We start from the raw sequence: 14975 nt of genomic DNA, 5'->3' as shown, positions 1-14975 counted from the left end.
TACAAGGAGTCTAGTTCTTTCATGTCCAGTGGGCTTTCAATGGATCATAAGTAGAAAGTGTTTTTTTAAAGACAACATTTTTATTCCCCTCTGGATGCTCTAGGGGTTTGAATGCAATTAAGCCATAATATAGGTGTCTCGGGGTCAGGGCTAGGATAGAGTTAATAAGATTGTCATTCTGCCTGAACACAAAGAGAATCCAATTTAGCTACTCTAGGTGATAATCCCCCCTGCCAAAGATGTTTTGCACCCACCCAGCACCCACCTCCCTTGTCTTGGGAGGGAGGTGAGAAACAGCCAGAGAGAAGAAGCCAAAAGCAAAACAAGACAAAAACAAAAAGGCTTAGGAAAATATGAAAGATCTAGAATTGATGACTGTATCTCCTCCTTGCACTAACTGTCCCTAATATGGAAATGTCACTGTCACTAGTTGGCAGGAAATCAGAACAAGACCCAGCTGCCAGCAGTGTGGGTGGCCAGCCCCCACATTGCTCAGTGAACAGAAAATATGTGAATACACCTGCTGTTCCTAAGCTGACTTTCATTCCACCTGGTGCCTGCAGCCACACCTCCTCCTGGTTGGGGGTCACTTCATGCTTATACCATAGTAGGAGAGGAAGCAATGTGGAACATTCAGAGAAGAAAACTCTTTTCTGTGCACTGCACAGAATATAGTTCCCCACTGCAGAAGCCCGGATGACCAGTTTGCTGAAGGGCACATCCCAGTAGTCCTCTACTTAAAGGAAATTGGGGAACTGCATTTATCTTACTTTGGTTTGTGGAGAAAAAAGCAAAACAGTTAACTTAGATTATTGCTCCTCTCACTGTCTCTTATTTGAGGAAAATGGATAATGTTAGCTATATTGCTGTGGCATTTTCAAGTTTAGTTACATGTAAAGAGATTTTATTCCAATACTTTAGAAAATTGACACATTTTTAAATGACATTGAAATCACCTTAAGTTAAATTTCCCAAATGGTTTTCTATCTCACATGAAGTAAAAATGAAGGAATGAGTAAAGTTATAGACCTGATTTCAGAGAATCTTTCAGTTTTTGCCTGGGGCGGAAAATCTGTTTCTATGCTTTTCCCTGGAGAGGAGGATAGTCATGAGGTCTATAGCCTGTCATTAGTTATGGTTCATGGCTTGGCTTCACTGAAATTTGGGGAGTTGTATAATGCAGAAGCCAAAATATATGATTCAGAAAAGTCAGCTCAACATAAAAGAACAAAGCATAAAGGTAAAACCTAGAATGGATAGTTTTGCTTGGTAACCAACATCCATGATTTCAACTGTTTAAGCAGTCCTGTCATGTTATGTTTACTGTGGTGGGGAGAGAATGGGCCCTTGTATGAATTGCATCACCAGAGAAAGATTACCACCTGACAGGGTACCTGTCACTGAGACCTCTCTTGAAGTTAATAGCAAGGGATGATGACTCCTACTGGCTGGAGTTGGAATTGCAAAATGAACAGTTTCATTGGTTGGGATTTAGTTTGCAAAACATGTATCCTTCAGGTGGTTCAGAAAAGTTTCTACATATATCCCATGTATAGTCATATATTTCAATAATTCTATCAAATACATAGTGGCAGAGATTATAGTTATAAAATTCCTAAGGAAAGTCAGTGATTAAAATATCTATCAAGAATCTTTAAAAAGTTCATAACTCCATTTCTAGGAATCTACCCTAGAGAAATACGTTGAAATATGGAAGGAAATTTTGTGTACAAAGGTGTTCATCATAGAATGTTTATAGTAGAAAATAACAGAAATACCAAAATGTATAAAAATAATGGAATACACTGATAGTTGATAGAATATTATTTGACCATTAATAGTACCAAGGAAATCTTAATATTTTATCCCCCATTTCTTTATTATTTAAGCCATTAAAATTCTATATAAAGTAGAATTATAGCTATGTTTAAATAATTATGAAAGGACTATCATTAGTTGAAAACAAGGGCTCAGTTCTCTTAATTACCGAATTCAATAATGCTACCCCTTGGTTCTCTCACCGTTGAGAAAATAAATCCTTCTATCTGCAAAACACCTGATCAGTAGTACCAAACCAGATATATGAATCGAATACATATTATGTGCAAAGCATTGCCATGTGCATTTCAGAAAGTAATAGGGTTCCAACCCCCAAGTGTCTTAAAGAGGTAGGTGAAAGCTTGGACTTAAAGCACCCAAGGCAGTGGAAGTGGCAGCTTGTTAGAGACAGGGGGCACTCTCAAGCCTCTGAGAATGGGAACCTCCAGGTACCTGATCCCAGAATGACAAGAGAGGATGGCAATGGACCTGCTCAGACTCAAAGTAAACTATGATTTCAGAAGAAAACCTTATAGGGGGCAGAACACTTATAAAGAAATGACAAGCCATGGTTGTTTCCCCAGGAGCCTGTGTGGTCCGAGATGCCACTGGAAGCATGAATGACACAATCATTTCTGGGATGAACTGCAATGGTTCAGCAGCCTGTGGGTTGGGCTACGACTTCTCAAGATGTCGGCATGAACCATGTCAATATGGGCTGATGAACAATTTCCAGGTTTGAATGACCAAAAAAAAAAAAGTTGATTGCTATTTTCATTTGTAGAATGTCATGTGGAGTATAATGAAACTTCTGACTTTGCAAATGATTGATTGTGGATCCGTTTGAATTCAGCAAGGAACAATTCATGAGTGAGGGAAGGGAACCCTATAGGCATTATGTAGTGGCAAATCCTGTGGTTACGTTTACTGTGGTGGGAAGAGAATGGGCCCTTGTATGAATTGCATCACCAGAGAAAGATTACCACCTGACATTATGCATCTTCCAGTCAATTATGAAAGATTCCATGGCGGGGAGAAGGAGAGACTTAGATAGTTAGCACTTGGAATGCACGTTGTGCATGGACTTCAGTTTAGGAAAGGGCCTCAATGTGGTCCTGGAGTGCCTGGAAAACAAGGCCAAGAAGGAAATTGTGAGTGGCAAAAGGGGAGGTAAATGAGGGGGGAGGAAGAAGGGAAGTTGGGAAAGCTGCAGAACTTGAAACATCAATTTGTCTGAATGATTGGTGAGCAGAGGGAGAGGCAAATTTGTCTTGAAGGCTTCATTCGTACATTTTAACAACCAACAAAGAGAAATTAACTCAGTTGAAGTCATTATTCCAAAATATGCCTTAAATTGATAGAATCTCATCATGTCTAAGATCTAAAATTATATTTAATGATCACAGAGAAAGCAAATGTTTCAAAAGCTTCTATGTGCAGGAAGAACAAGAAAGCTTTTCGGAAGACCAGTAAACAACTGAGCCCTCCCCAAAACTTATTTAAATACCAGTTCCTACTGGATAGGATTTCCCATTGTCCAGGAAACATATGCCCAAAAAGACAGGGGTAATGTTGTCAAGTCCTTGAAATCATTTCCTTATTTATTCTTTCCAGTATCTTCTGGATGTATTGTGGTGAGCATTTCTTATTGTTATAAACAATGACAACAAAATGGCCATGTCCATTTTGAAAAAAACAAATATTGAGGAACTCGAGAATGAAGCAGGGGTGGGGGGCAATCTGGTTAGAAGCAATTAATTTGTAAAGGAGTTTCCAAATCACAGAAAGTAGAAAGGGAAGCATTTGCATAAAATTTTGACTTTCTTTTTTAATTGTGTGATGGATGAGTCTCCTTACTGGAATGTCTTTTCTCAAGGTCATGAGCATGGTGTCAGGGTTTGGCCCCCTCATCACTGCTGGCATCTTTTCGGCAACGCTGTCCTCAGCCCTGGCCTCTCTCGTCAGCGCACCCAAAGTGTTCCAGGTGATACAAGCACAAGAGCATGTTCCTCTCCCTACGTCTGTTTCCACTAAACTTGGATCAAGCTGAAATACTCATTCTCACGAGCAATCATCTTCCATCATTTTCTGAAACAGTTTAACGTTTGCATCTGGCTCAAATGCTGTCTGCCACATAGTCAAGATCGATTCAAATAATATAAAGAATGATAAACTGCAGTGTTAACTTGTGCCTATATCATGTACCACTTCATCTTTCCCCAAATCTTCTTGTTTGAATCACCTAGGGAAAATGACTGTGCATAGATATAAATGACGAATATCTCCTCTTCTTTTCCATTAGGCACTGTGCAAGGACAACATCTACAAAGCCCTGCAGTTCTTTGCAAAGGGATATGGGAAAAACAATGAACCCCTGAGAGGATACATTCTCACTTTTGTTATAGCCATGGCCTTCATTCTTATTGGTTCGTAGTTTTCTCTTGCTTCCTGAAAGCCAAGGAATTCTTCTGATTACTGTTAGGGTTTTCTTTTTAGCTTGACGAATTGCCTGTATTATGTTTAATATCCCAATTCAGATAATTGGAGTCTGTCTAATCCAAGGAATCCTTGTGTGTAGAGAACATTCGAGGACTTGAGGTAGACTTTGAATCTTCTTTGAATCTGAATGTTGGAAATCCATCCAACCAAACGCAAGAGAATCCTTCCTCCAAGCTCCCTGATTGTGTAATTCCAGAGTCTTCCCCAGGTGCCACTTGTCTCCACCTCTCCTGGTTTGGCAGCTAGCTGGAGAATTGAAGTATCATTTTCAAAATATGGTCCATTGACCACTTATATCAGAATCCGAATCACCTGGGGTTTGTTAATGTGCCAGTTTTTGAGACCCAACCCCAGAATTAGAATCAGTGTCTCTGGAGATAAGGAATCTGCATGTTTACAAGTTCCTCAGGAGATTTGTAGACGACTAAGGTTTGAGAACCACTTACCCAGACTGTAATCTCGGCTTCCTCTCCAAAGTGATATAGGAACAGCTGCACAATCTTGGAGAGGCACATTCATCAACTTTAGCCTGCACGTTCCTCGTTCCTCCCTAAGGTGCTACCATTGCTGGTGAGCCTATCAGAGGAAAAGAAGCCAAAAGCAAGGCCATGATAACTGTGCCTAGAAGGGCAGAGCCTTCCTCAGCACAGTGGCACTAAACAATAAAGGCCCCTCATCATCACATGAACTCAGGAAGTGACTGTAATTCCTGAATCCTCATAAGATTTCTACAAGGTTGAAGAGGTAGAAAATATGACTGTCTGTGTTTTTTAGATTTTTAAAAGATTAAATAAAAAGTGATTATTTACAGAAAAGCTTCCATTCTATAACTTAAGCATAACACCTCAAATCATTGCCCTATAATGCATTTATGTGATCGAATAGCCCAAGTGTTAGAAAATTGTATAAATTAAATAAATATCCTTAAAAATCACTGAGAACAGTGTAGACTAGCTTCATGGCACAAACTTCATGGCAGCCATTTTTGCCTATTCCTTGCTGGCATCTATGGTCTAGAATCATACCCAGATGCCACCTGTATTTGCATCACTGTGGTTGACAGATAAATGATAATGTCTCTGAATTACTTCCTATATCATACAGTAAACAATTCAGCTAGGATTAAATCATACTGGATATTTAGGTACTGGGGTAAAAATTTTCTGGCACACCTTGAGAGGTAGAACTCTCTAGAAATGTTTAAAAGTGGGGGGGGGCAGCAAATGACTAGCAAGAGTTGAGAGTCAAGAAGAGTAAGTTGGGTATAGAGATTTCCAATTGGGTATTGCTGGAGCCCTGGTATTTAATCTGTCACACTGCAGAGCTTAGTGACACAGGAGAAAAATAATTTCTCCTTGTATCCACAGCAGACAAAGAATAGAAGATATGGTACCTCTGGACTACCTACAGGGGAGTTTATCATCTGCCCAGTCCCCAAACCCTCTACCCATGCCCACTTGAATTACAGGTCTTGCCTATTGTCTATTTTCTCATTGGTAGGTTTTCTTGTATCTTACTTTGTGGAAACCCCGGCTGAAAAAATATTTTTAAATGAATGCAACCCCAAAGAAAAATCACTAACTTCTTAAACTTTGACAAATGCTAGCTATGTTTTCAATTTCCAAATAAAGTCAAGCTTCCAGGCTGTGACAGCTGTTCAGCCCCTGGTCTCATAACTCATATGTACATGCTCACTTCTGCTTCATTCACAGCGGAACTGAACACCATCGCCCCCATCATCTCCAACTTTTTCCTGGCCTCATATGCACTTATTAATTTCTCCTGCTTCCATGCCTCTTATGCCAAATCTCCGGGTAAGTTGACTTTTCGTAACTAAAATAAGCCTAAGAAGGCAGTTAGTTTGTCTCAATAAGATGAAATAAGTCAGTGAAAAGTGCTCAATCTGTGTTTATGTATTTCCTTATATCCTAGTGGGCAGCGTAATCCACTTTATTTTGGTGAGTTGGGGGGTGACTTCTGAAATAGAAAAAGAATCATTTGAGCAATGGCCTTTTTGACCAACCGTAAAGTCAATTTTCTCCTGCGGCAATAAATTATTCATTGCAAGAGAAACCACATTTATTTCAGCGGTAGAAAAACACCACTATTTATTTCCAGGGTGAAAGTGACCACAGAAGTGGAATAAATGTATATATTTGAAACTTCCTTACTATCAATTTGTTTCCTGCCCATGGTGCAGAAGAGAAGGATGAGTAGTTCCCATAATTACCTGCTGAGTACAGTCGATGCAGATTCGTATTGAAACCAGTGGCATCCCTGCCCTCCTCAGACTGTGGTTGAAAGTGGTGCAAAATTTTACGCCAAAGAACCTTCCCTGTCTAGTCACCTCTCACCTCTTCCTTGCTTTCATTCGCTATTAGAATTCCTTCTACCTTTCCACCAGAATAGATACTCGTCACAATTGACCTTCAGAAAGTTCTTCACCATGAGAGCCTTTATCAGGGATGTAAACACATTTCCACTCTATTAGGGCCTGCTGTGATCACAAGCTTCCTTTGCAAAACCTGCTGCCAGTAAGACAAAATATGGACAGAAGGGGAGCCTTCGTCCACTCAAGGCCACTGGGCTTCAGAGGACAACTGAGGAACTTTTATTTCTGTTGTGTTGTCTTCTTTTAAACAGAGAACAGAAAGTTCTAGTCAGTGAATACAACAAGTATAGAAATGTGTGCCTCCATGCCATGTTATGTTCATCTTTGAAAAGCAAGGTGAAATCATAGAGATGGGAGGGGGAAAGAGTGGAAAAGGAAGGAGTGAAAGAGGAAGAAAGAAAAAGAGAGAGGGGAAAAAAAACACAGAGACACATGGATACACAAACCCACAAAATGACACACACACTGCCTCTGCTACACACAAACACACACACACACACACGCGCGCGCGCTCACATACAGCCAGACTTGGAAAAATAAAGGCATTTCCAGGGATGTTCTCAATGTGCTATTTCCATCTGGTGGCCATTTCAGAAATTGCTCCTGAAGACTTTGAAGGCTCTGTTGTGTTTTGGCAACTCCAAATTTAATATGTATTTCACCCATAGACCAAATGCCCTTCAAATCAGAACTTCCCTAGCTGACCACACTGTCTTCCAGCTTCTTCACTGCAAGGAACATGGGAAACTCCCATGCATATATGAACCATGAGAAATAGTTACACTGTAAAATGTAAAACATTAATGCATCGGGTTTAAAAAGCTATTACAGAAAAACTTCTCCCTTTTTCTCATAGATTATTATTTCTGAAAGGGCAATCACTATCCTCTTAACATAAAGAAGGCAAAGACAGAGCTATCAGGAAGTTACTGGCTTGACTTTTGATGAAGCTCTACCTTCTCCATAGGAACAATAAGCCCGTTGTCTTAACCTCCTCTTTCTTGGGGCACCAAGGAGTGTCTCTCCCTCCTCCCCACTAGACCCTACTCTTTTCATCTCTCCTGCCTCCTTTTAACTCCTGATGGCATAGATATCAGAGGCTTAAGATTTCATAGTTTGGGAAGACAATTGGGGCATGCTGGAAATACAAAGAGGCCATGAGTAACACATTTTTTATATTTATAGCATTCTTTTTTTTTTTTTTTTTTTTTTTAAATTTTTTTTTTCAACGTTTATTTATTTTTGGGACAGAGAGAGACAGAGCATGAACGGGGGAGGGGCAGAGAGAGAGGGAGTCACAGAATCGGAAACAGGCTCCAGGCTCTGAGCCATCAACCCAGAGCCCGACGCGGGGCTCGAACTCACGGACCGCGAGATCGTGACCTGGCTGAAGTCGGACGCTTAACCGACTGCGCCACCCAGGCGCCCCTATATTTATAGCATTCTTATTTACTATACCTTCATAGGCCAGGAACCCAAGGTCACAGAAAACTAATAACAGAATTGGGAACTTGACCTAAAAGTTCTGATTTTCATGCTAGGAAAAACTGTTGCCTGCAGCTAAAAAATTTTTTAAGTTTATTTTTGAGAGAAAGACAGAGAACTCAAGTGGGGGGAGGGGCAGAGAGAGAGGGAGACAGAATCTGAAACAGGCTCTGCGCTGTCAGGGCAGAGCCTGACGTGGGGCTCGAACCCATGAACCGTGAGATCAACACCTGAGCCAAAGGCGGATGTTCAACCTGCACCCCCAAGCTGCATTCTAATATGCAGTGGTATAAAGTAATAGTGTGAAAGTTTTTCTTATGCACTGAGATTTTTTATTTCAGGATGGAGACCTGCGTATGGAATTTACAACATGTGGGTATCTCTTTTTGGAGCTGTTTTGTGCTGTGCAGTCATGTTTGTTATCAACTGGTGGGCAGCTGTCATCACCTATGTCATTGAGTTCTTCCTCTATATATACGTGACTTATAAGAAACCAGGTAAGATAAGGACTGTACAGGAGGGGGTTTCAAAAGCACTCCCTAACTAACCATTCATTCAACAAATGTTTATTGAGCACCTCCTATGTGCTTAGGTGTGCTATGTGAACAGTGGATATTAAAAATATAACATAATAGTTAACCATATATACCATATATACCAAGCACTCCTTGAATCCTCACAATGATGCTGTATATCAGGTATCATTAGACCCATTTCACAGATGAAGAAACTGAAGTTCAAACAGTTGACCGTTTTTCAAGGTGACAGGATGAGCTAGAGCTGACATTTTGAGTAGAGTGTATGATACCAAACCCCATTATATCACCTTCTAAGAATCCTGCTAAATAAGATATAGTCCCTATCCTCAAGTAGTTCACTGACCCTGATGCAAGCAAGTAACCATAATACTATATAGGAAGTACCATGCGATGACATGAGCGAACTACTGAGAAAAGGAGAGGGAGCGATTAGTTCTGATTAGGGTTGTCCAGGAAGACTCTTCTGGTTCGTGGCCTGCATTCCCAGGACTAACACTCAGTAGGCACTTAATAAATATTTGTTAAATGAACAAATCAGGCAGAGTCAGGGAAGATTATTCTGGGCAGAAGGAAAAGCATGAGTGAAGTTAGGAGGCATGCAGGGACATGGCTCAAGGCCTGTAACACAGATGGAGTTCTTGGGTGCTAAGGAGAAGGGGCAGAGGAGTAGCTTGGGCCAGATAAATACGAAACATAATGTCATGCTAGGGATTCTGTGAGCAACAAGAAGCTGCCATAGATCATTCAATTAGAGCTGAACTTTGGGTGTTAACTTTTGAATCAATGAGAAGGATAGGCTGAAGCTGGGAGAAGCTAGAGAGCAGAGTGTGGTACAGAGAGGCCTAGTCTCGGGAGCCAGATGGCCCCCAGCCACCTTCCTATGTCCCCTACCTGTACTGCACAAGGAAAGTAGAGAGGCAGTAACTAGCTTAGAGGGATTTGTTTGCTGTTTTCTTTACTACTTTACGCATCAGGCATAATTTACATATGGTAAGATACATCCCCTTTAGATGTACAGTCTATAGGTTTTGACAGATTTACACAGTCTTGTAACCACCACCACAATCAAGACAGAGGACATTTCCATCATCAGCCAAAGTTCCTTCACACTTGTGTATTCGATCTCTTCCCCCCCCTGACTCAGCCCCTAGTAACTGTTCTGATTTTGGTTGCTATAGCTTTGCCTTTTCAGAGTATTACATAGAATGATGCATTTTGTAGCCTTGTGTATGCTTCCTTTCACTTGACAGGATGTTTTTAGATTCATCCATGTTATTGCATGTGTAAGTGGATTGTTCATGTATGTTGAGTAGTAGTTCGTTGTATGAATATATCTGAAAAATTTAAGAACTGCATCCACCAGCTGATGAACATTTGGGTTGTTTCAAGCTTGGGATGATTATATGTAAAGCTGTTATAAACATGCACACACAGGACTTTATGTGGACCTCTGTTTTCATTTCTCTAGGAGTAGGATATCTAAGAGTGGGTTTTCTGACCATGTAGTGTGTGTATATACATTTTTTTTAAATAAGAAACTGCCAAACGGTTTTGCACAGAAACCATATCATCTTCTCTTCCTACCAGCAAGGCATGAAAGTCCTCATGCTCCACATCCTTGTCAGCACTTAGCGTTGTCAGTTGATTAAAAAAATAAATAAAACTTTCTAATAGATGTGGAGTCCTATCATTATGACTTGCTTGCATTTTCCTAATGACTAATGATATTGAATATCTTATTTGCCATCCATCTATCTTCTTCAGTCAAATGCCTGTTTAAATCTTCTGCCTATTTATTTTCTTGTGCCTATTTGTTTTCTTATTATTCAGTTCTGAGAGTTCTTTATATACTCTAGATGTAAATCCTTTAGTGGTACGTGTTTTGCAAATATTTTCTGCAAGGCTATGACTTGCCTTTTCATTTTCCTTACAGTTTGTTTTGAAGAACAGACATTCTTAATTTGTTTTTTTAAAAACATTTATTTATTTTAGAGAGAGAACACAAGCTGGGGAGGGGCAGAGGGAGAGAGTGGAAGACAGAACCTGAAGCACGTTCTGTGCTGTCAGCATGAGGCCTGATTCCAGACTAGTCTATTCCCTGCTTTTAACCAAGTCACCTTACTTTTTTGTTGTTGTTTTCATTTTTTTTAATGTTTATTTTTTAGAGAGAGAGAGAGAGAATGATAAGTAGCAGGAGAGGAGCAGAGAGAGAGGCACATACAGAATCCAAAGCAGACTCCAAGTTCTGAGCTGTCAGCCCAGACCCCCACACAGGGCTTGAACTCATGAACTGTGAGATCATGACAGTTGGATGCTTAATCGACTAAGCCACCCAGGCACCCCTCTTAATTTCTAGAAAGTCTAATTTATCATTTTTTTTATGATTTGGCTTTTTGCTTCTAATCTAAGATATCTTTCCCTAATCTAAGGTCACAAGCTTCTTCTAAAAGTTTTACTGTTTCAGATCTTAAATCTATGCCCATTATCCAGTTGGAGTTAATTTTTACACTTGGTATGAGGAATGGTTCAAGGTTCACTTTTTACTTATAAATATCCATTTGACTAGTAGGATTTTTATAAGAACAAAATAACCTAAGGTATGCTAAATACCTGGTGCAATCAATACTAACTCAATATTAGTCTTTTTTTTTTCCTCCAGATAATTATTCCCCACCATCTCCCTGCCTCTTCCAAACAAGACTAGGGAGATGACTCTATCTACCATCTGGAGTAAGTCTGTACATTCCCATCAGGACTGCCTCTTATAAAGTTTAGAGGCCCCATCTAATATTTAATTTATTTAAAAAAAAAAGGTAGGAGATGGTAGCACTTCCCTCCCTTATTACGAAGATCAGGCCCTAAATAAAACATCAAACTAAAATGCTTGCCAAACTCTCTTTATAGATACCCAAGAGGAAGAATCCCTGAGCTATTCAGTTTTACTATTCAAAATATAAAGATTGCTACACACTATCTGTGTTTACAGAAATGCCTCTTTTCTTTTCAATTCAAGAATTTATGAAGACCTTTTGAATTTACTTAGGGACTAACCTTTTCCAAGTCTATCCACTTGCAACGTGGTTGTCACATAGCCTCTCTCACCAAGCAAAATTTCTGGAGCCAAATCTTTAAAGTCTGACCCTTAGCTGGAAAGAGAGATCTCACTTCTAAGAATTCATAAAGTGTTCATAAAAGGACACAATGCTATCTCTAGGAAATGCCACATTGTGTTTTCTCTAATTTGGGCACTCCTCACTGATGAGATAGCCAAGGAAAATCATAGAAGGCAACAGCTTACACAGAGGGAAGGTCAATGCTTTTAATGCCAAATTCTTCCATTGTCCACAGATGTGAACTGGGGCTCCTCCACACAGGCTCTTTCTTATGTGAGCGCATTAGACAATGCCCTGGAATTAACGACCGTGGAAGACCATGTGAAAAATTTCAGGTAAAGTTAACCTCTTAGGCATCTTGGCATTGCTCTACATTAGAAGTGGTTTTCCTTTATGGGAGACAAATGCACTAGAGTAGTGATACACTTTATGGGTATATTCTCAGAATAGGTAGTCCTACAAAACTGCCTCATTTTCATGACAACACCTCTATGAATGAGTGTTTCTTCTCTTCCACCCTGAGCTATGCCCACTCTCAACTATAAACTATCATAATGCCAGGTGTCACCTTCCATGCACAGAAATAGAGAGGTGATCCAAGAGTGTGATTTTAGAGAGATGTTCCCAAATCCCCCAAAACCTTAATCATTGGTGCTGTCTTCGTTCAGCTTAAGGCTTTGTGGCTTACTGAATTCTCTTAGGAAAAGTAACATTTTAAACTCTTCATTAGTTATATCTTATTTTGAATGGAACCTGAAAAAAAATGAGCTTTGCAAGGAAGATGAAGGAAAGCAGCATGAAAAGGCCAGCTGGAGAGTAAGAGGTCACATTGGGGATTTAGGATAGGGTAGTATCTGGAGGGAAGAAAACAGGGGTAAACCCAAGACCACCTTTTTTGTACTTCACATTTTGCCATGACTAATGAACTAAGAATACAAAGATGGCAAGATGAACAGGTAGGATGATGCAAGAATTCTGATGAGAAACCCAAGAACTATTTAGGGAAGAAGTTGTCCCATTTGCCAAACCCTCTGTTCCTGCCATTTCCATCAGGGTTGTTCTGGTTCATAGGCTTCTTGAAACGGCCAGTTTCACATCTTCTTTTCTCCATTTCCAGGCCCCAGTGCATTGTCTTAACAGGGGGACCGATGACAAGACCTGCTCTCTTGGACATTACTCATGCCTTTACCAAGAACAGTGGCCTTTGCATCTGCTGCGAAGTCTTTGTGGTAAGAGCCACTTCATCCCAGGAAGGTGCTTTCCCTCCCTGCTCACCTTGTGTTGTTTTAGGCGAACCAAGTGCGCACAGGCAGTGATAAGAAAATGGCAAGGCAGTTTGGACAGGGGCCCTTTTCCTTGATTTATAGAGCAAGGACTGGCAAAGGCCGTGATCCTGAATTTAAATAAGTAGATAAAAAGTGTTTCAGATTTCATGGGAGACCAACTAAAAGTGATAAATATTTCCAAATGATGGCCTTTGAGACAAGAAAAAGAGAACTGGCTCAGAAATAAAATTAAGGCATTTGGGGTGGTAACTGTCCACAGAAATATAAAAGCACGGAATGAGCCAGAGAGTACTATTATATAGATTAACTGATGAGGAGAAAACCAGACATAATGTCCTGAAATGACAGCACATAGAATTTAGATTAAATATTTGGATAAAATTGATGACACTACAGATATCTAGGGAATTAAACCAAGTTTCCCATGCCTTAGATAAACATTTGGAGTTGAATGGATTCCTTTTTTTTAGGAAGTGTGTAGGAGACTAATGATAACTTATTGATGGTTTTCCCAGGAGGTATTAAAAGTAGATGCTAAGAATTTAACCATGATTCTTGACCAATTACCAATCTCTAAAGTGAGGAGAAAGCATGAAAATTCTAATAAAATAGTAAGTCTAAGTCCTCCAAATCAGCCTATCTCTACTTGTGGTTCCCATAACAATCTCACACCTTCTACCCACATCTCTACCTCAAACTCTGTCTCTGTCTCTCTCTCTCTCTCTCTCATACACATACACACAACTCAAAATTCTTAGCTCCTTCAATGTATTTTTATAGTAACTATCAATTCTTTGAAGCTTTTTCCTAGTTTTTCTTATTTGAGGTATATAACAGCCTAGTGAGGTGGGAAGGAAAAAAGAATGCCTTTTTTCGTTTTATTGGTTGGAAAAGTGAGATGCAAGAAAACTGAATTATTGCATAGGGTCACATGATAAGAAAGCGGCAGAACCAGGATGTCAGTCCAGGCCACCGGACTGTGCTCTGCGTTACCCCATGAGAAGAAAGCCTTAGCAGACTTGTGTCCTTGGGAGTGCTGATAGAATCAGGTACCACTACCCAAACTTCCAGTACTTGTCAGGAATAGGGCTGTCAGTAAGCCGTGTAACTCTGGGGCCAGTCAGCTGTGCCATGATGCAGGGACAAAATTTACCGCACATCATCATGACCAGCACTTAGGCATCTTTTTATACTTGGCAGTACTCTAATACTTGCTGTATGAAGCAAGTTGGTCACATTCTCCTTCCTTTAAGTGCTCATATGCTAGTAACGGAGACAATAGAACTCAGTGCAATTATCCAGAAGGGGAGTAGAAGGCACCCTACCAACTACATAAGATTGACAGGTTAAGTAATGACCAACTGTGACTCCAGAGGATTTTTAAAAATCTTATCAAGCACCCTTCTCTCATATTATCAACTTTTGTGCCCTGGATTACTGAATTTCATTTTGGTCAATATAATACAAGAGCTGGTTTTGATGGAATAAGCAGTTTGGGGTGTTTTTCTTCTCCAGCAGTTTAGAGAAAACTTAGTTTAGCAGGCAATATAAAATCTTTAGGACAGAAGAAATGAACTGAGAGTATGAACAGTCCTATATTGGCAAGGGAGAAAAGGTCTTCTAATAGAGACAAGAGATATTGCTTTTAATTAACCCTTTGCTGCTTGCACTCTAATAAAAGAGCGTGATTGTGGAGTATCACGTGAAGTAAGCATCCTTGTCTGTGCCTCCAATAGCCCTGTTGTCTGACAGGTATATTGGACCACATTATATATCATTGTGCTGGTCTCTCTGAGTAAGGCCCATGAGTCATGCTCCCAGGTCCTGAGGTTCTCTCAGGGAC

General features: G+C 40.1%; 1 protein-coding gene across 1 annotated transcript in view; it reads left to right on the top strand.

The window, feature by feature from the left end:
- Nucleotides 1-14975, top strand: part of SLC12A1 (solute carrier family 12 member 1) — a 101458-nt gene that overhangs the window by 46358 nt on the left and 40125 nt on the right. Inside the window, exons 10-16 of the mRNA XM_047863020.1 lie at nt 2403-2554; nt 3695-3802; nt 4121-4244; nt 6030-6131; nt 8536-8691; nt 12082-12181; nt 12964-13075. Coding sequence (XP_047718976.1) covers nt 2403-2554; nt 3695-3802; nt 4121-4244; nt 6030-6131; nt 8536-8691; nt 12082-12181; nt 12964-13075 — 854 coding nt within the window. The remainder of the gene's footprint in view (nt 1-2402; nt 2555-3694; nt 3803-4120; nt 4245-6029; nt 6132-8535; nt 8692-12081; nt 12182-12963; nt 13076-14975) is intronic.

The sequence above is a fragment of the Prionailurus viverrinus genome, chromosome B3 (assembly GCF_022837055.1).
Source record: "Prionailurus viverrinus isolate Anna chromosome B3, UM_Priviv_1.0, whole genome shotgun sequence".
Lineage (NCBI taxonomy): Eukaryota > Metazoa > Chordata > Mammalia > Carnivora > Felidae > Prionailurus > Prionailurus viverrinus.
The sequence above is the reverse complement of the archived record's forward strand: the minus strand, read 5'-3'. Positions and strand labels throughout refer to the sequence as shown.